This window comes from Phalacrocorax aristotelis, chromosome 1 (genome assembly GCF_949628215.1).
Source record: "Phalacrocorax aristotelis chromosome 1, bGulAri2.1, whole genome shotgun sequence".
Taxonomy (NCBI): Eukaryota; Metazoa; Chordata; class Aves; order Suliformes; family Phalacrocoracidae; genus Phalacrocorax; species Phalacrocorax aristotelis.
In genome coordinates, this window is record NC_134276.1 from 65,302,478 (window position 1) to 65,329,360 (window position 26,883).

Consider the following 26,883-nt stretch of genomic DNA (forward strand, 5'->3'; position numbering starts at 1 on the left):
TAAAAGGAATATTTTTATACAGGCAGCAATTGGCAGTAATTGTGGACCCAATGACAACAGTGGGTGTGGACGCGGCCTCAGGGTAGGCACCGAGTGTGTGAAGAAGTTGGGCTCTAGCTCTACTCCCCGGCATCTTTGCCTCAGCTCCTCCACCTGCAAAAGAGGGATGATCAATCACATTGCAAAAGCCCAGAGCAAATGGCATTATGTAAGGTTGAAAGCTTGGCATTTGATGACATTTTTGTGTTTATAGTGCACTTTGATGTGGCCACTGAGAAGGGATAAGAGCAGCAGGTAAGGAAGCAAGCCAGGTGCTTTCTCAGGACTCCCAGATGGCAGTATGTACCATGGCAATGATACCGAGAGAACATATATTTCCTGCTTCACAGAAAAACCATTCATCCAAGCAATTTTTGCTCCATGATGTTTAACTGAAGTCCCTTTTCTTTACAATGTAAGAAAAGCGTACGTTTGTTACTCACCACAATTAGGTATTTAGAAAACATATCCCAAAAAGTTATCTTGAATGTATGCACTTTTTACACTTTAAAAGATTTCTGGCAATTCACGTCCGTAAAGTAGTAGGTAACAAGCCAGAAGATGACATTCAAAACTGAAAGATTAAAAGTAGTTCTTAGAAAGCCAATTGACCTTCCCACATGCGAAAATATTTATGGCAAGCTTTTCACAGAGAAACCCTTGCTGACAAGCAAAAGGTAAGAAGCTGTTTAATTGTGCCAGGAAAGTTAATATTAAAACAGACACTCCAAGCTGGGCTGTATTTCTTTAACGTAAAGGGTTTTGTTGTTCGTCCTTGCTGTTTGAACCTTTTCCAAGCAGAATAAGAGGGCAGAAAATGAATTCCATCAGAAGTTTATAGTTTGTCCTTAGAGAAGGGACAGACTTTGTGTATACGTAGCAGAGGAACGTGAGAGTAGAGCGCCTTACTCAGCACCACAATTCCTGCCTAAGTGTAAGAAAGCAAGATACCTTTGTATCTTAATGTTGAGCAATTTATTTGCTCTTGTGTTTTCACCCAGTTGCTCTTGTTACCTTGTCAAAAGGGGACTTCTTTTGCTGCAGGGAATATTCTTGGGCCTATTGTTCCCAGAATTAACTTCTAAGCAAGACCAGATGAGGATGTGCCCTAATACTGACACACAGATGATACACCTTGTGTAGCCCCTCAGAGGCTGCCAGAGACAAACACCAGATGTACCCTCTGAAACAAAACAGAGGGGTAGACACTACATAGTGTTGTGGTGTTTGTCTCTGAATAGTCTGCAGAGGTACAGGACAGGCAGAGACAGGTGCTTGAGCTAACACGTGGGACATGCTGAAGAGAACTAGGCTTTGTTGGGATTTTTAACTGCTATATTGATAACAGAGAGCAAAGGTCAGAGTAGATGGTGGCTGAAAAGGAACAGGTCTCTTCAGTTTGCTTCCCTTTCATCAGGAAAACACACTGTTTGTACAATCAGCCACAGCTTTCAACAATGGACTGGCTGGAGATGAGTCACTAAAATGAATAATCCTTTTTAATCTCTATGAAAAACATCCTGTTATTGTTGCCATATTCTAGGAATTGTTATAACAGAAGCAGAAAAAGGATTAAGTGCTTAAACCTGTCCCACCAATACAAGTTTACTGCAGCAGAATCTCTCTGCTGGTAGTGAGTCTCCACTCCTCCTTCCAAAAACAAGAGAATATTCCTGTTCTGTATTTCTTTTTCTGAAACAAGGCCTCCAGGACCCACCAGTAATACAGCTATTTAAAAAAATTAAAATCCATATCAACTCACAGTGCACAATGAGCATGAAATAAAAACAAGGATCACAAGTTCACCAAGATCAGACCAGAGCCTGTTCCCAATGCCTTTCACTGAGAGCATTAAGCTTCTGCCACCATATCCTCCGGAGAGTAAGAATCGTGTGGACTCAACACTGTCGTTTCTGTGCTTTGCAGTGCAGTGCTGTGCAGGTGAGTGATTCTAGGGAGAGACTAAAATACGTAGGATAGTCCTTGTAGCATAAGGCTGAAGCCTGTGCTTTCAATACCAAATGCAAAAAGGCTGACAGCTATAAAGAATGAAAAAGCTATCCAGCTACCTGACAGGAACGATTAGTCTCATGAGCTATGAAAATTGCTAGAGGAGGCAGATGACTGCTTTGTTTTCCCCACAATACTTAAAATGGCAAGAGCTTGCTAAAATATTTAGTGTTAATAAAAACTGATGACAAGCTCTTACTGGTCTCCTTTCCAGAAGTGAGAGTTCAAGAAGAGTGCCTCCTTTCACTGGCTCTGTCACATGAAGGTATCCAAAAGATGTCGAAGGTGATACAACACAGAACCCAAAGAGACATCCTCAATTAATCTCAAATAAACGACAAGGCTTTATCATCAAGAGGTGGCCTAGCGGTTCTTGTTTTGAACCCTTCTTTTGAAATACACCACAAGCGATCTTTTCAAGGTGCTCAAGCCTCACCAGCTCTGCTCCCGCAGACTAACATTGACTTGAGCAGAAGCAGAGTGGGATGACACCAGCTGTATTTGCACAGTGGGGCAGGCGTTGTGTTTGTAGGCCATGCACCTTGGCCGCGTCCCAGCCCCAGAGCGAATTTACCCTGTGATGCACCCGTCAGTCCTAACTCACCGACTGCCCAGATCATGAACCTGCTGGAGCTCGCTACCAGCTTGTCCGCCCTTTCCTGTGCCTCTGGGCTTCTTCCCAAAAGCAAGCGGGGTGGAGAGCGAACAGTCTGCCCCTGTATCTCCGTTCAAGGTGGAGCTGAGTCAGAGCTAAAATTTGCACCTAGATCTCCCCAGCTCTTGGCACATCCCCCACCTTCATTGAGCGATTAAAAACTACAGAGCAGGACTTCTTTGCTCTTATACAATTAGGTTCACCTTTTTGTCAGCTGAATTTTAATAATGGTTTGGACAAGTAGCACAGGTGACAGGATAATAGTTCTGAGACGTAAAATACGTGTAACTGTTGGTAGTACATTTCCATTATCAAAAATATATATTTTATCCATAATAAAAATCCCACGGGAACATAGAAGGACAATATCTGATAATAGGAAACTACAGATATGGCCAACAGCTGTGCATTTCTTTTCAGTTAAGTGCTAACACAGCTTGGCATGGGAAGCATCTTAGTTCTTCAGGCCTGCCACCTCAGGCAGTCCCACCAAATAACTATGCAAATTTTTCAGGCCTTAATATTTAACAAGTTTTTTCACCAGAGCCTCTGGTCCATATGTCAGGATAGCTGGTCATCCAGAACATCCTCTCCTAGCCACTATTTCTCCTTCTGTACTGACTTTTCCCGGAGCCCAAAAAAGAGAGTAAGTGATACGCTGTCTTTCCTTAAAAAAAAAAATTTCTCGCCTCATTTCATCTATCATTAGTTGGCTTTGGAGGCTCTACTCTACTTTGAATACCTTACTTTACTGATTTTCTTCTCTGGGAAAGTGCCTGAGAAGACAGAAAGCAACTCCCATCAGGTGCCTCCTTTCGTGTTACTTCACATCTTCTGTACAATACCCACATATCTTACCCAGCTGTCATTTTAAAACTACTGCAACTCTTTTGACTCTGTGTAACGTTGTATAAAGTAAAAAGTCTAACAAATGCAATGAAATATTCAAAAACTAAACAAATATTTCTTTTTTTCATCACTGTTCAGGAGTGCCAGACACTTTGGGGCAGGGACAGACCTAGTCCAGGAGTTAAGGACTGACTTAGTTTCTAACTAACTGTATGTAATTTCATTTCAATTTTCCTGCTTGTAAATCGGGAACAATGGCATTTATTTCAATTGCAACCAACGTAGAAATATAGGAACAAAAAAATCTTGTATATCAGTTTATTCTAAGAAACGGTTGAAGATAGTTACTACTAAACTCCTATGGGTTTACTTTATAACTATGTACATAAACATCACCCTTTGTCCGAGTTTGTGGCTGTTCATGTCAGTATCCAGCATACTTTTATTACAGAGAGCAGAAGAAAATTGTCGCAAGTCTAGGCAACTATATAAAATTAGATTCACTCCATAAGAACGACAAGAATGTCCTTTACTGAACCTCAGCGCCTCACGGAAGAGTTGGCCGCATGTGAAAGGAGGTAGATGATCTTACACGTTCCCTCTCCTAACACTTGCTGCCACATGATGAGTTAATATTTGATTAGACAGTGCTGTATCTATGACACCTGTTCACCAGGGAGACTAGGCCAACAACTGATGTAATCTACCTTATTATATACTTAATGATAGAGGACAAGTGCTGCTTTTTCAGCTTCCCACGTCTGCTTTTCATTTCCTCTCCTACACATTCCTGAGGGGTCATGTTCAGTGCCTTGCAAGAGCAAACAAACAACTACAAAATTGTCTCTCTCTCTCTGTCTCTCTGTGATTCTCTGCAATTTGCCTGAAAGGAAGAGGAGAAAAAGTTTTAGAATTTCCACTGTAGTGTGTGTTCTGGAAAGAAATCTACTTCTTGTTAACAGTTATTAATATACATGTGTTGGCTAGATTTCTCTGACCGCAGTAGATGGTACTAAAGCTACACAGAAGAGCTCACATTCTTCATAGCGGTGAAGCAAGCGCTTGGCCACAGCTCCCAGATCCTCTTCACAAATGTCATTTCAGACAATCTCAGGCTTCGACTGGTAGGACCTACTCAATATTTTAGGTCAATTCTCCAAGTGGCTGTAAGTGAAACCTTGCAGCGGCACCAAAGCACTTCATCTGAGCAGAATCTCAGCTGCTCTCCTGTGATCCCCAGGCCACAGTGCCTTCCTCTAGGAAATGCTGCGCTTCTTTCTGCTTTGCACCACTAGCAATCGCGGCAACCTTTGGAATCTGAATATGATGTTTATTTCAAATCTATAAGGTTGTGTTCAGGAGAGTCTACTCAGCCAGTGTGATTTCTACACTTTTTGTCAATTTGGCCTTCATAACTTCTGTATCTTCCCTGTTAAGAAATCCCCATCTTTGTGGGGAATCCCTCAAATTCCCTCATAACTGTAGGCGATTAAAGCATTTCACATATTGCCTTTTTTACTCTGAGTAATTGCTGGTATATGCTAATATCTTACCTAGAGAATATTTTCTCAAATTTCCACTTCAGGTTTTTCCTTCCCATTTTAGAGAGTTCACCATCTTTCCCTGAAGTAAGATTTGCCTTTGAACAGAAGAGGAGAAAAGCTGCAGTGTATTTTTATTGGAATGTCAGCACTTCTTCTCTATGTGGTTTTTTGTTGGCAAAGGGAGGGCTGAGAGTAAGACAGGATGTATCTTTCACCGCCCTTGGCTAGGTCTTTTCCTTAGTTCAGGGACAATGCCTAAAGGCCTGGATGCTATTAGCTTTGAACAGAGGCGGTTGAGCATTCCCAACTGCTGATCAAGGGCAGTCAAAAAAATCTGTGAAAAAGCTGTACTTAGTCTATACGGAAATGAGAGCAATCATTTCGTTGGTAGATGGGCCTGTTGAGCTACCAAGAGTCTTCATCCACTTCTGTCCGGTACCTTCTCACCTGTCAGAGTTCCCGCAGACACTGCAGCACTTCTTCCATGCTATGATAATAGGAGGTAGAACTTGATACAACTAAAAAACAATACTTGCTAAGAGTCCCATGGGAACGAGTGCCTGAGCATCACAGATAGTGTGGGGATTCCCAGCCACGTTTTGGAAAGTGGCACACACAAACAATTCTTGACATGTGATTCATGTGATTGCATTTCAAGTCCCTGTGACTTGGTTGCCACTTTGATCACATCTCACAAACAGGTTCATGTCCAAAATTAGGCTGGAAAAAATGCTGCTATAATTATTTAGAGGAAATCGGAAGAGGGGAACATCTTCCACTGCCAGCTACAATGCCCACAAAGATAACAAAAGCTTTGGCAGACGATAGCACGGGGCATGTGCTAGCACTCTCCACTTTGAACCTCTTCCAGGATCCAATGGTGAGAAATAACCACTTTGGTGCGAGCCCGAGAGCTACGTTCTCGAGAAAGCACACAGTGAGTTACACTAGTCTAAAAGCTCTGCATTAAGAATCATAAAGAGGTTTGATCAATGCTCTTTAAACTCTTTTACAAGGACTTTCTCCCCTGCCCAGGCCATTTTACATGCTTATTTACTACAGTGTAAATCATACGTCATGGAGCTGAGATGACAAATGAAGCCTGCCACAATTCTGCATGAAAGGTAACATGTTTTCTTAGGCGAGACAGGAGTTGACAGAGCATCAAATGATCATGTTCCATCTATAACTTTCACTCTGTCAAGTCTTCTGTCCTCTGCACGCCAATTATAATAAATATAGCTGACTGCATATAGCCAGAGGAAAATGAAGGCAGCTCTCTAACTTATGTAAAAGAAAAAGATTCAGACATTTGTAGATCTTTTGGTTGTTTACATAAAAGCAACGCTCCGTTCTCTTTGGTTTGCAGACAATAATAAGTTGGAAAGGTACATAACTTTAGAAATCAACATTGAAATATAAGTCCAAATATTCAGCTCAGATTAACATCCTCTTACAGTGGGAGATGAAGACAGAAGGTGGTGTCAGTAAGCCTGGCTGGATGACATATCTTTACCATAGGAAGCATTTCTGAGTTCATGAGAAGTAGCAGTGATTTATCCTCCCACAGGTACAGCTCAAGCAACACAATAAGTGTATCGTTTGCTACAAAGAAATAACCGAAACTACATACCCCTTCCTTGCGTTTTTTGGAAGGACTTTCTTCTGACGCTCTGAAGGAAGAGAGTTGTTTAATAAAATGTATACTTCCAGGAAATTATTTTTTGAGGTTGTTCGGACTGTTAGCACATCTTTCACAAAGAACATGTGGTGCTTCTTGCTCAGCTGTTAGTGATAAAAGTAAGTTCTCGTTATTATTTTTTGTTTATAATTATGCTGCAGGGACACCCCAGTATTGCAAGCTCACAATTAATAATACGGTCATAATAAGTAAACTATAACTAGTGGATGGGTGGAATGACTTCCTTCTCTCACCTGAGTCTGAAAACAGAGAGGCCCAGTGCTTCCATGTGGCCATTGGATACTTCTCTTCTTAATAATACTTAATTATATCCCAGACCATCACTGGTCTCGGCATCAGCCTGAGCCTGATTGCACGCGTTTAAGGATCCACACTGGTCTCTCATGCTCTCACTGTGCTATCTAATTCGGAACGTGAATTTCTTAGGAAAGATTATTTCTGTATGAGGAGGTAGAAATGCAGTCAGCAGCCACACGGCTGCCACTGCGGGAAGAGCAAGAGAGAGGAAGCTCCACCGCAGCCTCTCGGGAAGAGCGCTGCTGGCCTCCCGAGGGTCCGAGCGCAGGCACTGCCACTCGCCGTTGTTAGAGCAAGGGATGGAGATACAGGCAGACACCAGGACTCCCGTGATTTCAAACTGCCAGGGGCCTGTCTTTGGGCCAGGTGCCGTATTTCCTGTTTCCTGGGTTTAGTGGGCGCCCCGGGACCCACGTGCCCAGCCCTGTGCTTTACATGTTGATCTTCCGCCTTGTGTAGTTAGTGCAGATTGCTCAAAGTTTGTAAAACATGAAAGGTGGGAAAGGAATTCTCAGTCATGCAGCTTTATAATTTCAGTCATAAAAAGGTATGGCTTTCATACAATCGCTTTTCTGGGAGCCCTCTACGGGGATAGTGTTGTCAGGAGTCCTGTTTCATAGAAAAACATGTATTTCATCAAGGAAGTTACCACTATGACAAGGATAAAAGATAAAATTATAAACTGAATGTACACCTGTCAGAAAAGATGCACAGACTAAGAGAGCATTTATTTCAAAATATATATTGGATTATGTCATTATATTCTACTTTTATCTTGTCTATGTATAGGATTTTAAAATTCTTTTTTACTGAAGACTGCTCCATTCCGATTTCAGAATGAAAATTGCTGGTGACGAGCACACGTCAGAACAGAGACAGAGACTTGGGAAAACAGAGAACTGTGAGGCTGCTTCACATTTTAGTGGATTAGGGAACAAGGCGTTTGTTACTGTAAAGCTGTTAGTACCACTCTTACCATAAAGAGAGCGAGGGCACCACCTGCTGTTTTAGAAATTTATTTATTTATTTGGGTCAGGAAAGTTACTCTTCAAGTACTGCATTCAAAAACAGTCAGGCTTACTAAACAAGCTGTACTTTTTCAGAAAAGCTTTCTCCTGAAATTTACGCTGACGCCAGACAATTTTAACAAATGATGTGTCTGCAGTTGCCTGTTCACACAATGAACTGTACTGTCGCAACAGTGCTGGCCATAAACGACGGAATATGGGGTACTTACAGAGTTCTGAAAGCAAGGAAGTATTTCATGCACCTTTTCTGCTTTAGTACATGGGCCCTTCCTCACACAGGGCATCCAAATCTAGCGTTCACAACATTTTCAGTAGATCTGATTGGTGTTCAATAACCACTGGAAAGTTTACTCACCGACTTAAGTAGAAATAGCATCTTTAGTGTGACAATAGTTTAGGTCATTTTATGAGCTGGAGGTTATGGAATAAATAATTACTACTAGATAAGTGAGACACCAAGCTACAGTTCAAACAGTTTTTGAAAATTGACAAAGGACCTCGTTTCCAAAATGCTCCTAGCTGAGAAAACACAGGTTAGTACACCCCCAGCCGCAGTGAGCAGTCCCTTCACTAGCGAAAGGATCTGATTTAAAGAACATGCAGGACTTTAGACATTCAGCTGTCTGGCAGTTCTGAGACAATTTGAACCAAGCAAATTAAATCCCAAGCTGAGCAGGAGATAGGCTGTAGAGTGCAATTAAGAAGTTGGAGCAGCAGCTTGCATCCTCTGAGTTAGAGCAGGCTGAATGTCTGCTAAATTCTTCCTAGATGCCATAAGGAATCACCCTGTAGTCTTCTCTTCTTCTGAATAATGAGGGGCACTTTGGGAAACCCTGCATCAGGCTGATTAGACATAACCCGACTCTTGCATTTTACAGCCTGGCAAGCGAATGTTGTGAGGGCTGGTCATTTATAAATAAAACGGTCACCTGTCAAACTTCCATGAGAGTTAAGAATCAGCGCTAAAGAAAATGGCCAGTTTCATTCCAGGGGCCCTCAGTCATTTGGCCAGCCATGTCCTCAAGGATTTTAAGTAAAAGTGAGTCCAGAACAGCAGCAGCACCACCAGCCTCTTCACAAATTTGGGAAAATAATGTGAAATATTACGAAATTGCATGCGTTTTCCAAGGAAAAAGATATCACGGCTCATTTCCTCTTCAGACAGCCAGAGCCAAGATTTGCCTTGCCCACTTAGAAGCAAAATTATATGAGATACTTTAATTTTTATCCTGTGTAATTCAGTTCTGATTTGTGCATGAAAAATTCAAGGGAAGAGTGAAAAATGTCGGTGACTTGATTCCTCCCCAGGAGCTAAGATGAAGTTAGCAGATTTCTCTAACATGTTCACATGGAACACATTTCAGCAACAGATGCATAACCCGTAGTCTGTCTATCAGTACCACTTCCTACCAGGTAACAACAGAGGAGTCGATACAGTGCCCTGTTTTCCCCTTTTGAGGATGCTTTGTACATCTGAAAGATGTGCAAAACAAAAGTAATCTAGGATTGCATCAAGCTTGTGCATTTATTGGTGGCTTATTAAAAATTAATTCATTGCTGTAAATGAATGCTAATAACAAATTAGTAAAAACTTTTTCTTTTCTTCTCGTTTTTTTACACAAATAGTTTTATTACAAACTTGAATTATTAAGAAATACACATAAAAGAAATTACACAAAGGCCTTGGCATTTGCAAAAATCTTTTGGTATTTGCACGGTAATAGTCTATAAAACACTTTTGCACCCAGATGTGCTCAAACAACGGTATCATTGCATAGAAATTATTTAGAAACATTTCCGAGGCCACTTTGAAGAATCCTTTTGGCACAATATTAAAAAAATTAAGGCCTTATACTTTTCAAAATCAAGTCATTCAGTGTATGAGTAGTGTTTAAAACCCTGAAAAATATTAAATACAGAATAAAGACTATAAGCTCAAAGCAGGATTTACTATAATAAACACAAATAGCTATTAACCTGGGTTCAGTCTCTGCAGCTTCAGCATTGAAACGGCCTATGTAAAATGAACATTTCACATCATATTTTGGCCTTTAACATTTAATTCATGACACTGAAAAGAAGAGAACTTTTGTAAGCTTCTTTTTGAAATGATAAACTCAGAGCTTGATTTGCTTAAGGGTTGATATCTATATAAATTACTAAAATATTTATATATATATTTTTTCTTGACCATTGCTGGATCATTCTTTATTCCGCAGGAAAGTTTGTTCTACTGCATAAAGAAGCTGCATAGTACCAACATAGCAGAAACACGTACTTGCCTGTTTGGGCAACCAATTCGGCAATCTCTTCCAGATGTAGTCCCATTAAAACCAGTAGCACTAAAGACTACAAACAGAAGCAAAGGTTTGCAGGATGGCACTCTACGTTGTGAAAAAGATGGTTATGTGTTGCTTAACCGCAGTCTGTAATCCCAAAACTCTTTTTTACATTAGCATTTCTTTGTACAGGAACAATAAGTACATACCCAAGAGTCTGGGATTTTGAGACACCTAGATAACGGTAACAACAAACTTATCTGGGGAAGAAAAATGAATCTAAATATATAATACAAGAATGAGAAAGGGTGGTCAAACAGTATAAGGCAGAACTGCATACCTCCTAGCACCTTTGCATTTTTTTCTGGATAAATGCGGACTTTTTGTTCTATCAGTGCATTGCATTTATATAAAAAATACATATATTTTGATCAAAAGTGCCATTTGGCATGTCAACATTTGAAGCTTATCTTTGTTGCCTCTTTTCTTCTTCAGCAAGGACAGGGCCAGTAAAGCAGTGTGTGTTAGTTATGCAACTTCCTAAAAGGCACTTTACTGTTTTCATATTGGACAACAATGAGGTACATATGATATATGTCTAGGCTTCATTGCTGTTAAACGAATAGCACCATATTGTGTGAAATTAGTCGAAATTCAAAAGTCATTATGTTTTTCTCATACAGACTTGACAACGGCTAACATTTGAGCGCAGATCCCCTGCTTTCAAAGTTGAGGGAGTCGGTTTCCTGTTAAAAATAAATAAAGAGAAGTCCCATTAGTAATTTTGATACAAGCAGCTGGTTTTCAGGTTTGTAATCGACAACAGCAGCTCTGCATGCAGCCAAGTGCCTCTTTATGCTGTGCATCATGACAGTGTCCCTGAGTTCTCCAATGTATGTTCATGTTCGGGTTTGGTCACAAACTATCACAAGATTAGTTTTAAACATTGTCCACTTCCGTTACTTCAGAATTTAGTTCTGTCACGAGGCTGAAGGTTTTCTTAACCCGAAGACACTACCTGCTTAATCAGCAGTTTGAAAACACGCTGGGAATTTGGGTAGTAAAAAAAATTAGGCAAAGAAACTGAAGCCATTTGACTGTTGGTGAGTTTCTGCTAACTCTTGTGACTTTACATAAAAATGAAAAGACAGCAAAAGAAATTCTGTGATGTCATATAGAAAGACAAAGCAAACTCTTTAGTCCCTAACCTATCATAGGGAGTTACTCCTAGCAACTGGAAACAAAGCATTTTCAGACAAAAGTGTGCTTACATTTAAGGCTTTTCTTTAAAAAGGATTATGAGTTTATAGGAAACTGAAGAGTATTTGTGAGTTATGATAGTATGACAGGTCCCCTGATCTGGGATTATTTTATTAGAGATACAGTTTGCAGCCAGAAAAGGGTATGAAGCTGACAGGTCTCTGGGTAGGACTCAATGAGTACAAACAACTGTAGTGCTGACTCCTCTAAATTTTCCCCTGACCAGCTTTCCTCTCTACCAGGGAGCCAGTGCTTACCCCACTGTTGGCAAATGGGCTCTTTCGGTAGTAGCTTTTCTGGCTGATGAGATTATCACAGCCCCAGTGATCATCAGTCCCGGTGCGCAACTTTTCTACCTACTCAGTTGACAACTATCTCATAGACGAACAGTCAAAACTGGCTAAACAACTTGCTTAATTTTGACTAAGGCAGGCTAAGGAGCATTCACAGATCTAGAAGACATGAAGAGGTGAAGGCTACCAGATGAAGGGTACAAGGAGTGGCAGCCTGGACTGCTGTGGATGAAGATGCTCGCCAGCACTCCAGAGGAATGCCTGCTAATCAGGTGAGCAACGCAGACCTGGGAACTGGTCTATATGCTAACCAATATAATAAAATTCATATGGAACAAAAATGTGTTGAAAAATACTTATGTGCAGGAGACCAGAACAAAGCCTACTATCACTTAATTCCTGAAATTAGAACCTCAGCAGGACTGAAGAAATGCCTAAGGCCTCTGCTTTCAGCTGCATTTTATTCAGACATACTTCCTCCAACATTAGGGAAAGGTAAATAATTGTTCAGCTCACTTAGTTCAACACCTGCACTAATTTCAAGTGGTTCTATTATGCGTTAACATCCATGAGGGAGAATGTTATATTCTAACTTAATTTCAATCAGTACGTCAACCTACCCCGGCTACAACTCAGTGAATACAATCAAACACAGTGGAAATGCAAACATTGCTAGATTATTCTGAAAAGCAAAATACCAGGTACAAATGACACATTGTAAACACTAATGGAAGATACATTCATTAATTCTCCCAAAAGCTATTATTTTTTTTTCTTCTTGTTATGAAAATCATTAACTGCATATACTAATGAGGCTGGGGCACAGCCAATACTTGAACTATGTATTATATTCAAACAATACTTCTCTTATTCAAGTGACAAGGCTTGACTGAGTCTTAAATACTGATAAATAAATCATGAACTTACTTGAACATCTCATTCCTCTCTATAGTGGCAAGCCAGAAGCTGTAAGCATTTGCATAATAATTGCAGGTGCCCCGGCCATGGCATTCAATGAAGGGAGCGCTGCGAAACTCCTCTAGGCAGGAACCAGGAGACGCCAGGGCCTGGCCAGAGCCCTCCGCACCAGCACTGGTGTGCTAAAAAAATGCAAAAGCATCAGTCAAAGGGGGACTCTTTACCTCTTCTGCTACAACACCTATTAACATTTTTGCACAAATATTTCTTCACGTGCCTCTCCCTTACTCTGTTGTGTCAGTCTGCTGTTTTGTCCCTCATCTCAAAGGGGGAGCTAGAAGGTGGAGCTGAAGGGCTCCAGTGGTGGCACTGTGCCCTCTTGCTTAACAGCATCGCAACACACCAGCAACGTCAACTTCAGGGCAGCTGTATGCACAGAAATCCTTCAGGACTGGCAGTAGGACCCAAGCTATCTCCCTCCTAGCAGCAGACCCAGGCCAGGTCTCTGGCCCAGGAGTACAAACGGGTAGGGTTTATATCCAAATAGCTTAACCCAATTCCTGCCCCACATGACAGTGGCCTCTCTCCCGCTGCTGAGTGCTAACAGCTCTGAATCTATACTGTTTCTCAGACCATGCCCTGACCTTGCCTGGGAGAGTTGCTGTTGATATAGGCTGTGAGCATGACAGGAAGCATGCTAACAACTAACCACGTTGGAGGAGTACAGAGTGGCTGCTCCAGGCCACTCCTCGGCCCCATTTATTTTACTAGTATAGATACAGCTGAAGAAACTAGATAAAAGGTCAAAATGACATTTGAAAACTGAAGGCTTATTCATCAAAAAATGGGAAGAAGACAGGCACTGTTATGCTACCACTCTAGGAAGCTACTGCAACATAGATGTAGTAGGACAATGGAAACTTATGCTTATTTCCTCATTTATTCAGCCCTTGGATCTGGTGTTGGAGCTGCAAAAAAGAGCAGACTGTGTGCATTTCCCCAAAAGTGAACAACTAAGTGCTATCACATTATTCTCATTTAGTAATTAGCCATAATCTTTTTAAAGCCACCAGAAAGGGTAGAGATCTAATGTCCCCCTAAGGCCTGAAGTGACGTAGTCAGATATTAACTTTCCCAGACAGAAGTGTAAATCAAACGCCTCAAACAAACGTGTTTCTCAGCTTAGAGCATGCCTTGTGCACTTACCATGACAAAGGAGTAACCAATCCAAAGCGAACTCCAGCCTTCAGGACATGGTGGTATTTGAATTGTTTGACTGTGAACAGCTATTACCATAGCAGGAGCTTCACACACAGAGCATCTAGAAAGACCAAAACATGAATGAGCTGCATGCACTTGAGCATTATTACTTCTTCCTTTTTCAGAAGTTACTTTCTTTAAGGAATCTTGAATTAGAAAATGTTGTCACCGTCAGAAACAAAGGAAAATAAAAATGTTTCATTTAGAAAAACAACCAACTGGTTCTTTTTAAAATTTTTTGCTCATTTACTTAGGGACAGCTTAACTATTAAGTCTTGTTCCTATTAGTCTTCCTATGAGCAAAGTACAAGAGACCTTTAATCTGAATATTTAAATGTCTTTGTCTTTTTCTAGTCCTATTTGTGCTGTAGTTTCTAAAAGTGCTCACTGTCATGAACGTGAGAGGCAAATAGCCAAACACTGTAACTCAGCAAGTATCACTTAAAAGTGGCGTACTGTGATCAGAGACAAGTAACTGCAATTCATCATCCTAAACATAGCCCTGAGTGACTTCCAGAGAGAAAGCCATCTCCCTGGAAAATGTCTTATGAAGGTAATCGCTGCTAATCTAACCTAACGCAGACTCTTCCCCATGCATTTTCCTTGAAAGTAGCTTTTATTTACATTTGTGGTCTTTATCTCCAGTAAGGATTTCTAGCAAAGTAACTTGAACAATGAACTTGGAAACAACTCTTCAGAAAGCTATGCAGCACCAGTTCTTTTACTTTAGATAAATTCACTGTGTCTCAGAACTGCGAGGTTACTGAATAATCCAATGTGCCTTCACAGAAGAATCATAAAAAATGTGACTTGGGCTGGAAATTTCAATATGTGAGCTGATAATAAGGAATTTGGTAGATATAATCCATTTTTTCTTGTACAATTCCTGAATTGGCTACTGCAGTTAGCAATGATGAAAATGATTCAAAACAGATACTTAGAACTAAACAGTCTGATTCCTATTATCAGCGTGGGGAAAAGAATCAAGAGCAAAATGGATTAAGTTGGATTCTGGAAAATGCACAGAAGCAAAGGAATTCAGAATGAAAGCCTTCTATTTCTGACTTCTGAAGACTGCTTTCATACCTACTGCCTTCATCTTTAGTGCAGAAGCAAGATAGTTATTTTAAGAAACACATCAGTGAAAGAGTAAGTTAAAAGAAGAATGTAAAGCTGCCACTATTCTTGGAGCTCTGCTTTGCTTCAAGAGATTTCTGGTATTGCAGTGGAAGGCCTTAGTAACATGAAAAGAAGTCCCATGACCCAAGGCAGCAAGTGGTACTCCTACACCTTTTCACTTTTGGGCAGGAAAAACTGTTGGTTTAACAGCCTCAACTAATAAAATATATTGAAAGAATAGTCTTCTCAATTCCTTGCTGGTTTTAAAAAAGTGTATTACCATTATCTCATTCTCTGCTATGACTAAAAGGAGAAAAACCCATATACACACACATGCACACATATACATATATATATATATACACACACACACATTTTTATGGTGCAAAAGCTACTCTATATGCATAAGATAAGGCAAAATGGTGGGTACCTCCATGAGCAAGAGTTTCAAAAGTGATTGTTAGAGGTGGTTTTGGGTGCTTGATCAGGGATGGCATAAAAAGAACATGAATTTCAGAGGTTGCTCACCTGATTTTTTCCGAAAGTCAAGCCCCTTCCATTCACATCCAATGAACAACAAACTATAGTCTCTCTTGAGAATCTTGCCCTCAGCCTACCCACTCATTTTCAAGGCATACCAATTTCTATGGCACCGAACCAAAAACAGAGTACAGAGTACTACCGCAGGCACAAGATGGATTTTATTATGCAAAATAAATATCAAATGTTTTGCAGAAGAGCCAAATAGTTTTTTGAACATACCAAGATGTCAAGACTACAACCTACTGATGATTTGAGTTGTCCTTTCTCTTGGGTGGTATATACAGACATGAGAAAACAGTAACAGCAATCTCCACTCCCATTCGCTTTACATGGCAGCAAGAGGGGTCAGCAAGAGCTGATGCAGATTAGAAGCAATGATAGGAATCATAGTAGTGCCTATACCTAATGATTATAATTTAAATTATAAGTTGGAGATTCCCTTGTCAGATTCTTATCTAACGACACTGGTACAGTTCACCACACTTCCTCACACCTCTGCCTTCAGCACTGGGCATATTAGGCCGGGATAGTTTTTGCTAATGGCCTTAAAATTAAAAATGGACCAGAAGTTCAACATGTTGGATTGATGTGGATCCAGTATGTCTGATATAAGTGCCACACTTTATACTATCTGAGACTCTGGAATTATTAAAAAAAGAGATGATTGATTTTGCAATTGTTTTCTTTAATTCAGACAGTAATGGCTGTATTCAAGCAGAATGTCCAAAACAATGCAAAAAGCCTGGCAGTCTAGTGTATGATAAATAATGCTACCATTTTTAAACAAAAGGAAACTGAGCCCTAAAAAGGTTCTAGCTATGGCTAGTCATAAAAATAATTGTTTCGGACAAGAATTGTGAATAAATTCAAAACTTTTTCTCCTCCAAAGTCCGTCATAGCTTTTGCAAAACATCATTTCAAAGTAAATCATTTCATTTCAATTAGACTCAAAATAGACTACTCTGTTTGGGTTTCCCCCAACGTGGATTTATTTTTGATCAAAGTCTAAACTGAAAACATGCAGTCTTTGAAACATTTCATCAAAGGAACTCAAACTTTAAATTTAAAGGCAGAAAATAAAAATATACAGACTAAAAGCCTTTTCCAAAAAAAAAAAGAAGTACAATACACACTTTTCACAGGCACTTTTCATTTGACAAATACAGCAGAACTGAAACCGTACCTGCTGATGAATGGTCTGATATTATCACCAGTGATAGGAGCCATACTCATTGGCATGGGTTCAGGAGTGGACAGCCAGTAGGAATAGTCATTCCTTGATGCAAAGTTACATACGTTGTTGATATTGCAGAATAAGAAAGGCATGGTACTAAATTTACGAAGACAGCTTCCTGCCGTGCCTGAAATGTTAAGTGAAAAGTTACTTGTTAACCCATTTTTGTTAAACCATTGCCAACTGCCAAACAAATATTCCCAGGAGCAGCTAAAAAGCAGATGACACTTGCTTTGGAGGGCCCAGTTTTCTCAGAGGAAGTGACTTCTCTTAGCTTCATAAGGAAGGAACAGGGCAAGGCAAGGAGTAGTCCAGCCTTGCCTGTAGAATTATGGAATAACTTAGGTTGGAATAGACCTCTAGAGGTCATCTATCCTAACCCTCTGCCAGTTAGATCAGGTTGCTTGGGTCCATAGCCAGTTGACTTTGAGTATCTCCAAAGACAGAGGTTCAACAGCCTCTCTGGGATCCTGCTCCAGTGTTTGAGCATCAGCATGGTATAAAAGTTTTTCTTCTCATACTTGTGCCCATTACTGCTTCTGTCACTGCGCCCCTCTAAGAAGAGTTTGACCTCATCTTCTCTACCCCTCCTGTAGCCAGCTGTAGCCAGCAATAAAGACCTCCTCCTAAATTTCTGTTAAGGCTGAGCAAACCCAGTTCCATCAGACTGTCCAGACCCTACTAACCATCTCAGTAGCCAACTATCATATTCACTGCAGTATATCACTGTCTTCCTTGTTCTGGGAGGCCCAAGTCTGTGCACAATATACCAGATGTGGTCTCACAACTGCCAAACAGAGGGGAGGAATCACTTCCCTCCATCTGCTGGTTGCACTTTTGGTAATAGATCCCAGTAGGTTGGGCAGCGGGGAATGGGGTACTTGTTGCAGGGGCACACTGCTAACTCTTGTTCAGTGTTGCTCACCAGGACTCCCAGGTCCTTTTCTGCAAAGCAGCTTTCTAGTAGTCTGTATTGCTGCTACTGGAAATAGAAGTCAGTCCCCAGCCTGTTCTGTTGCACGAGGTTATTTCATTCTAGGTGTACCCCTTTGCATTTGCCTTTACTGAACTTCTTGAGGTTCTTCTCAACCCTCTTCTCCAGCCTGGCCAGGTGCCTCTGAATGGCAGCCAGGTCCACTAGGGAATCAACTGTTCCTCCCAATCTGGCATTACCCACAACCCTGCTGAGAGTGCACTCTATCCCGTCACCCACATCATTAATAAATTCATTAAAGAGTATTGGCCCAGTACTAATTCCTGAGGGACATCACTAATCAGCAACCACTACTCAGACTTCGAACATCTATCACCTCCCTCTGAGCGTGATGGACCCTCCAATTTTCTACTCCTCTTATCATCTACTTAGCCAGCCAATATCTCACTAATTTGACTACAAAGATACTATGGATGACCATGTCAAAATCTTTGATAAAGACTTTCTTAAATGAATTGACACTGTTTCCACTACACACCAGACCATTATTTGTACCAACCTAGAAAGTAAAATAAAGCACCAGCCAGCCAAGAATAATCACACAGGTTTGTTCAATACAGTTCTGTGAATGACAAAAACATTTGGTTTGTAATAAGTCTAATTGAATTCTAACTGGGTCTCTGCTTACCCAGATCTTGGCCGTGTGCTCTTTCATTGCCTTGTACATAAAGCAAGGAGTAGCCATGGTAAATCAGCCTTGTTCCAAATGGACACGATGGTTCTTCAGTGGTTTGACTGTGTCTGGTAACAAGGAAGCCATGAGCAACAGATGGTGCACCTGGTGGGCCCATAGCGCCAGGCAAACCTTCAGGGCCGGGTGGACCAGGGAATCCTCTGGGACCTACAATACAGAGAGTCTCCTTTTATCTCTACAGACAGCAGTACTCTGCCTACATAACTAAAGAAGTGAAATTAGATACATTCACTCCTAATCTCTGTTATCTTTCTATGAAGGAGTCAAGTCTTGAAAGAACTCATGGGCTTACCTGGGGGACCATAAGGACCAACTTCTCCTTTTTGCCCAGGTTTACCATCAAACCCTGGACTACCAGGTGGTCCAGGTACACCTGCAGGTCCTGTTATTCCTGTTGAAAAACAAGGAAGACTTATTACTGGACACTACTTCATATTAGTGCTGACTTTTTGGCTTTTAATGCAGTTTAGCACAGGCACACCTCAGCATAAACTAAACTCATGCAAATTTAGTGTGCATATTTCAATATCTAGAGCACATATGTGGGTTACTCAAGGCAAAGTGATTATACTAAAGCAGAACAGAGAAATAAGCAGAGAGCATGCTTCTAAAATAACTAGCATTTGCCTGGAATATGAAACGTAAGGGCAGCAATCTCTTCCCTCTCTGCTTATCATATGAGTCAATCAAAAATAGACCATAAAAAGTAGGGCCATGAACAGTGGGAAAATCAGTATTCTCTTAGCTTCTTCACAAACAGGTTTTCATACATAGACTATGCCTTCCCTTTACCAATTTCTAGGAATGCTTTGAGTCTTACATAAACTCAGTAACTGTGATTTTGGGAAAAAGAAGTTGGCACCATCGGTACCACACCAACATTTCTGTGGCACATCAGAAGCTTAGGACAGTCACAGCTGTCCGTTTCCTGATCACTCAAAAAGCAATATTGTGTTCATGTATTGAACTGATTACTAGAGAAGAGCGACAGATCCCATACAAGCTGTGTTCTGTCACTGAGATTACGTCATAGCTATTTCCTAACGGACTGCATTTGCAGAGTTGTAACCCCACCTTCAAGAGCAAACTTCCATATCTATTATATTAAATAGAAAGAAGATATTCATTATATTCCACCATAATTCCCCATCATCTTCTCATAAAACATCAGGAACAAAGATATCCCATTGAATCTTAATAACTTTAGAACACCTCTGAGCTCTCACTCTCTATGTCCTGTCATTCTGAAGGACACGTGTCCCTGTGCCAGCATTTCATTTGTCTTACCCTTTGCTCCATTCTCTTATTCTCTGATGTGTTTAACTTTAGCAGTTCACCTTTTCTTTATAAAAATTGCAATGTCTGGACTAAGAGATGAAATCTAAGACTATGGAACAAGCTTCTTCAGGAAAGACTTTCCACTCCAAGATCAAGGTGTTTTTCCTGATGCTTGTCTTCTCCCAGAGACAGACCATAATTAAATTTGGATTCAACACTAAAGACAGAAGATACCTTAACAAATACATTCTGGGGAAAGGATGAGCAGTGTGTTGCAAGTCATTCTGCTTACTGCTGATCTCAGATACTGAAGTGATGACTGCAGAGTGACAGCCTATAAGAAAAGGACTCTCTTTCTCATCACTGACACAATTTAAGTGGTTTATAAAAAGCCGGATAATATTATACCAAAAATCTTCTAGTGTCTAGACTGCCATCGGTCTATTTTTATATTACTTAAAAGGTATTTTTACTGGCAAGTTAGAAACTCTCACCTTGCTGTCCTTTGGGACCTGGAAGTCCTGGGAATCCTTTGAGACCAACTGGTCCTACAGGGCCGGGCAAGCCAGGATCCCCTTTAATGAGCTGAAAAGCACCTGGCGGGCCTGGTGGGCCTTGTAAACCTGTCAAAGTTAACAGAGGGAATCAGCACATACTTAATATTGCACAATAAAAAAAGTGAGAAAACAATGTTACCTTGTATTGCCATTTATGTAGTCAGAGGACAGAGCCTGTATCTACAAGATATCAACGTGTCCAAGACTTTATATGTGCATTGAGTAGGGTCATACTTGTTACGAAGCCAAACCTCAAGCTGACTGAGGGTAGAACACAATAGGGTTCAAGGCACAATGGGGGAAACAGCCTGGGCTGGGCCTCTGCCATTGACAAGCCTCTGGTAACACCTAAGGAGCTGCACATGCTGCTGCTGAAAACCATATTGCTACCTCCTACATTCCCATCTCCCATCAGACAGGACAGAGCAGGCCCACAGACACAGCTCTGACCAGAAGCATTGTGACCAGAGTGCGCAAACAGGGAGTGGCATCTGTTGGGGGTGGTACTGGCAGTTTGCACAGCAGTTTGCTCAGAAGAGCTGCACACTCTGCCAGTTATCAGGCTGCTGTCTGCTCTGCTCACCAACAGGCTTAGGCTGCAGGCCTGGCAGTCATACCAACTTAACTGATGGCTGTGCAAGCCTACTTAGAAGCTTGAGGTGTCCAGGGAGTTAGAATTAGAAGGATGACATCTTTCAAAAGAATTACCATCTTTTAAGTGGACTTTTTTTCTGTGGTAAGGTCACAGGGGACTGTGACCTGCAGAAAAAAAATGGTGTCCACCACCACAACTGCCAGGCTCAGGCTGAAATCCAAATGGAAACACTACAGCCTATCTGGAGATGACATCTCCACCCAAACAGACCTCCTAAGAACTGAAACAGCTGTCCAGCTGTTTCATCCACAAACAGCAAGTTTGTGGATGCCACCAAGCTGAGCGGTGTACTCAATACGCCAGAGAGAAGGGATGCCAACTAGAGGGACCTTGACAGGCTTGAGGAGTGGGTGAATGTGAACCTCATGAAGTTCAACAAGGCCAAATGCAAGGTCCTGCACCTGGATCAGGGCAGTCCCCAATATCACTACAGACTGTGGGATGAAGGGATTGAGAGCAGAGGATTTGGAGATACAGGTAGATGAAAAATTGGACATGAGCCACCAATGTGCACTTGCAGCCCGGAAAGCCAGTCGTATTCTGGGCTTCATGAAAAGAAGTGTGGCCAGCGGGTGGGGAGGGAGGTGATTCTGCCCCTCTACTCTGCCCTCATGAGACCCCATCTGGAGTGCTGTATGCAGCTCTGGGGATGCCAGTACAAGAAAGACATGGACCTGCTGGAGCGGGTCCAGAGGAGGGCCATGAAAATTATTAGAGGGCTGGGACACCTCTCCTATGAAGAAAGGCTGAGAGAGTTGGAGTTGTTCAGCCTGGAGAAGGGAGATGTTATTGCAGCATTTCAATATATAAAGGGGGCTTATAAGAGACAGAGGGAGACTTTTTACCAGGGTCTGGAGTGACAGGACAAAAGACAATTAATTTAAACAGAAAGAGGGTAGATTTAGACTGGACTTAAGGAAGATTTGTTTTTACAGTGAGGGTGGTGAGACACTGGAACAAGTTGCCCAGAGAAGTTTTGGCTGAAAGATGTGGATGCCCCATCACTGGAAATGTTCAAAGTCAGGTTGGATGGGGTTTGAGCAACCTGATCTAGTGAAAGGTGGCCCCTGCCCATGGCAGAGGGGTTGGACTAGATGATCTCTGAAGCTCTTTCCAACACAAACCATTCTATGATTTTATGGTTCTAGGATACCATTTGAAGATTCTAATAATGACAAAACCTCAGTATTGATTTTTCAGAGCAGGAGATAAATACATTCACTCTCTACCCAATACTTTAATCTGAGCATTCAGATACTGACACCATGATATCTGGTTTCATAGTCTACCTTTTTACACTGAATAAAAGGGAGAGGGAGGTATCCATTGATTAGTCCCAAATAACCATTTTAACAACAACATCTGCAAAAAACCCCAAATCTTTGTATACCTTTAGATCCAGGAAGACCTTGGTCACCTCGCTCACCCTTAAGGCCCGGGAAGCCAGGAGATCCTTTTGGACCTGAAGTCAAAGGAAATATTTACAAAAAAAAAAAAAATAATTCCTTGATTTGGAAGGATATGTGCAGAATAATCATGTATGACTCCATGATCATGTAAGGGCCATGGCTTTATTTGCTCAAGTACTTTTTAACTGTTCACAAGAACAAGATAGAAATAACAGCACTAAGTAACCAAAGAAATTATGACTGAAAACAAATTTACTTTAATTAATAATATCCTTCTCTAAATTATAAGGATTAATTTTTTCTATTAATAACTGCATTTTTTTATACATGTGGTGTTTTCATGTAGCGGCAATATAATCAACAATGGGATATACTGAGCCCGTTTTTCATCAGTTACAGCTATAACATTTATATCTCCAATTCTCAAGAAAGTCTTGAAGATTCTTGACTGGTAATGTCTAAACAATTGATTTTACATCCACCTTTTGAAGCAAGTGCATACTTAAAATTGGCAAAGCAAGAAAACAGGCAAAAGGCAAAAAACTTTGAGAAAAATCTAGATGTTCTTGTATGCTTTGTGATGCAGTTTTCAATAATTTGTAACATAGAATCAACATTCTTGGAGCATCTTTGAGGATATGAAAGAAGTATCTTTGCATACTTCTTAGGAATATGGTAAATTTTCTTCTCACCTGGAACGCCTGGAACTCCTGGAGGTCCCAGATCACCCTTTTGACCAATATCTCCTGGTAAACCAGGACTACCCTGTATAAAAGAAAAAGTGAAGTATAGTTATCCTACACTATTAGGATATGACTCAAATAGGCTGTATAATTTTGGAAAAAAGATTTTGAAAAAAAATTAATGAGAGAAAAGCCATTAAATTTAAGAATGGTTATTCTCTACCATGATTAGATGAGAAGCTTCTCTTACAGGAACAAGCGTAACACCTTATTCTCACTAAACTATTTTTTGCCTTACAAAGATACTCGATCAGAGTAAGTTCTCACTAACAGTGTAGCTAATAAAAAGGTTCTCAACCATAGACCATATTGTTATGAAAAACATCAGTAAGCACAAATAACAGCAAATACTAATTTCAGTGCAGCCCCAGCAGGTGGTTGCTAGTTAGATGATTAAATGGGCTAATTCTAGACCACAGCTGATTTGAAAACTTCTGCATTCACATGTGGAATGAAATTAAATGTACTCAACAACTTATAATCCTCTCAAGATTTTTACTTTTCAACAAGGCTAAAGTACTCAAGGACTTAAACACTTCAAACACAATGCAGACTGCTCCTTCTGCCTTCACTATTATAAATTACTCCCCTGAAATTAATGGTAACAAGTTCATTGTAGCCTCACTTCAAGGCAAACCAAGCACATATTTCAAAAGACACTGTAAATAATCATGTAAATTGCTGCCAATTTCCTTTTCTTCTTTTGTCTGTTGCAGATCATCTGTGAAAGGCAAAAATCTAGAGTTTCTTCCTGGCTGAAGCAATATGGCAGTGATAGTCCCCTCTATAATAAAATGTGGAAGACAGGTGGAGGAAAGAAACAAAATTCCTTTGCTAAGTAACTTACTGTCATGGTTTTAGCTGGGATAGAGTTAATTTTCTTCACTGTAGCTGGTACAGTGCTGTGTTTTGGATTTAGTACAAAAATAATATTGATAACACTCTGATGTTTTAGTCATTTAGTTGTAGTGCTTACATTAGTCAAGGACTTTTCCAGCTTCCCATAGTCTGCTGGGTGCACAAGAAGCCAGGAGGGGAGGAGGAAAACCCCAGACAGCTGATCCAAAGGCATATTCCATACCATATGACATCATGCCCAGGTTATTAACTGCAGGGAGTTGGCTGGGAGAAGCAGCAATCATGTCTTGGGGACTGGTGGTGTCACTCGGTGGGTGGTAAGTGGTTGCATCACTTGGGCTTTTTTCCCCCTGGGTTTCATTTCTATCGCTCATTATTTTTCTTTTCATTATATTATCATCACCATTATTATTATTATTATCATAACAGTTATTAGTATTACCACCTTTATTACTACTTAATTTTAATTATTAAACTTTTCTTATCTCAACCCATGAGTTTGCTTGCTTTTGCTCTTCTGATTCTCTCTGCCATCCCACCGGGGTGGGGGGAGTGAGCGAGCAGCTGTGTGAGGCTCAGTTGCTGACCGGGGCTAAACCACGACACTTACTGATTAGAGTTTGGTACATGTGAATCGAGTACTCCATGAAAAATCATACCAACGGCGGGATTCATCTCATCATATTTGGAGAGCAATAGAATAGACACACACAGGAGTGATTTTTCATTTGATGTAAGTTGGATGTTTATATTAAGGTGAGAAGAGTGGCTCCCTACAAATGTTTAATTCTTTCTACTGATTATAAAGGGAGAAGCGATGACTAGCTCAAAAATGGATGCCAACAGTGAGACTTCCGAAGTTCAACAAAAGAAATGCTACCCTTGGAGTGGTAAGGGAAGTATTAATGAAGCAAGGTTCCCTGGTTTCCTTCAGTCACATAGTTACAGCATGCAGACTGTTTAAAGAAATGTCCCTCTCTTTGTATCATAACATGTAGCACAAAACAGGAGGGCTAACATTTATTCAGAAGACAGTCACAAGTCAGACAATCTCATTACAGCAGGTTTTCTTAATAACTTTTTTTTAGTTTATAATTATAAAATGGAATTATTTATGAGAGGAGTTTATTGGAAGCTTTCTGTCAAAATACATTTTCCACAGCAGTATGCAGTTTCTTAAACTTTTTCCGCCCCCCCCATCAGATATAGCTTGGCAAACAACATTTTGTTTTGGATCTGTTCCAAACAAAACAGAATTATTTCAGTTCATGAAAATTATGAAAATGTTTCTTTTCTCATTTCAATGTTAAAATTCACAGAAAAAACCATGGGATTTGTATTTCACTGTCTGATCTCCACATTCACTTTTTCTGGATAGGATTCTTAGACAGGCTGTGTCACCCATGTTCTGATATAGGTACAGGTTACCATGTAGCTGGAGACCTGTATGAGCAACTGAGCTGTAATCAGAGCAGTAGCCTGTCACATTAGGGAGGATGAACACAACAGAAATCCATCTTAGTATGTATCACCAGAGGAACGTTAATATTGAAATAACTCTCACTGGAGCATTTCACACTGAGTTAACAACCCTATACTATGCATTGTGTCTCAAGGGTAGTAAAACATTTTCTTCTGACTGAAGGCATGGAATCAAAATCCTTTGGCATTTCCCACTCTTGATGAACAAACAGTCTTGGGCTGGAATATCAACCGGTGAAAAGCTTTAAAATTTCCCGGGGTACAGAAATTTAGCTTTCTGCAGAAGTACTGCAAATTCTTAAAATAGGGAAAATATACTGGAATGTTATTTTGAAATTTGCTACCTTCAAGGCTGGTATGGTACGGTATGGTTTGGTATGGTATGGTTTGGTTTCAAAGACAAAAAGGCACAGTCAAGATCTAGTGTCAGAACACTGAAGCAAATCCTTAATGTCTCTGTCAAATGACTCCTGGATGCAGAAAAGGATGCAGTAGATCTTTGCATTATCAAGAATAATGTGGACCTTTTAAGTCCACTATCAGTATCCTGCTTTCCACATCAGGACCTTATTCTAGAGTCTTCCTTCATTTGGTACGCTAGGAATTGTAGAGTCATACCTACCTACTTTCTTATTCCTTTTTTCCATAAATTTTATTATTCTTATTTTCTCAGCAGGAAAGAGAAAATGAAAAGTTAAAATATAGAGTGCATATTTCAGTGTGGAAAAATGCAGCAGACACTCTGAGAGAAAGAGCATAAAAGACCAAGTATTCTGGGTGACTCTCCTATTCTACTGCACTGTCCCTAATATACACAAAAAGGACTGTTCTAGATTAGTGAAAATGAATAATATATGACAATGTTGTATTAATAGCATTGCCTGTTTGTAATTCTAAATCAGCAGCTATATTTCATCACTGACAGTACTGAAAGTACATTTTATTTGAAAGGTTTCATAACAAAACTCAACTGTCAGGTATTTTCAGAAGGCAATTTATTGTGAAATATGCAACCTTTAAAATTAACTAATAATGCATTTGCAGGATTTATGGATGTGCTGAAGCCATCCTGTACTGTTAATACACTGTAAATTATATTCTGGGTGTTGTATGTTACCACTCACTATCTATAAATTTCTAATAAGTTCATTAGCTCACTGGGACTTATTGGTATGCAGCCTTT

General features: G+C 40.4%; 1 protein-coding gene across 2 annotated transcripts in view; it reads right to left on the reverse strand.

Moving 5' to 3' along the window:
* Positions 1-9,625: 9,625 nt before the first annotated feature.
* Positions 9,626-26,883, reverse strand: part of COL4A1 (collagen type IV alpha 1 chain) — a 130,856-nt gene continuing 113,598 nt past the window's right edge. For both annotated transcript variants that reach the window (XM_075090781.1, XM_075090788.1), the window contains exons 44-52: positions 23,310-23,382; positions 22,599-22,670; positions 20,491-20,619; positions 19,011-19,109; positions 18,653-18,865; positions 16,980-17,157; positions 14,081-14,195; positions 12,884-13,056; positions 9,626-11,149 (exon numbers count right to left, since the gene is read on the reverse strand). In XM_075090781.1, coding sequence (XP_074946882.1) covers positions 11,068-11,149; positions 12,884-13,056; positions 14,081-14,195; positions 16,980-17,157; positions 18,653-18,865; positions 19,011-19,109; positions 20,491-20,619; positions 22,599-22,670; positions 23,310-23,382 — 1,134 coding nt within the window. In that variant the 3' untranslated portion in view covers positions 9,626-11,067. The remainder of the gene's footprint in view (positions 11,150-12,883; positions 13,057-14,080; positions 14,196-16,979; positions 17,158-18,652; positions 18,866-19,010; positions 19,110-20,490; positions 20,620-22,598; positions 22,671-23,309; positions 23,383-26,883) is intronic.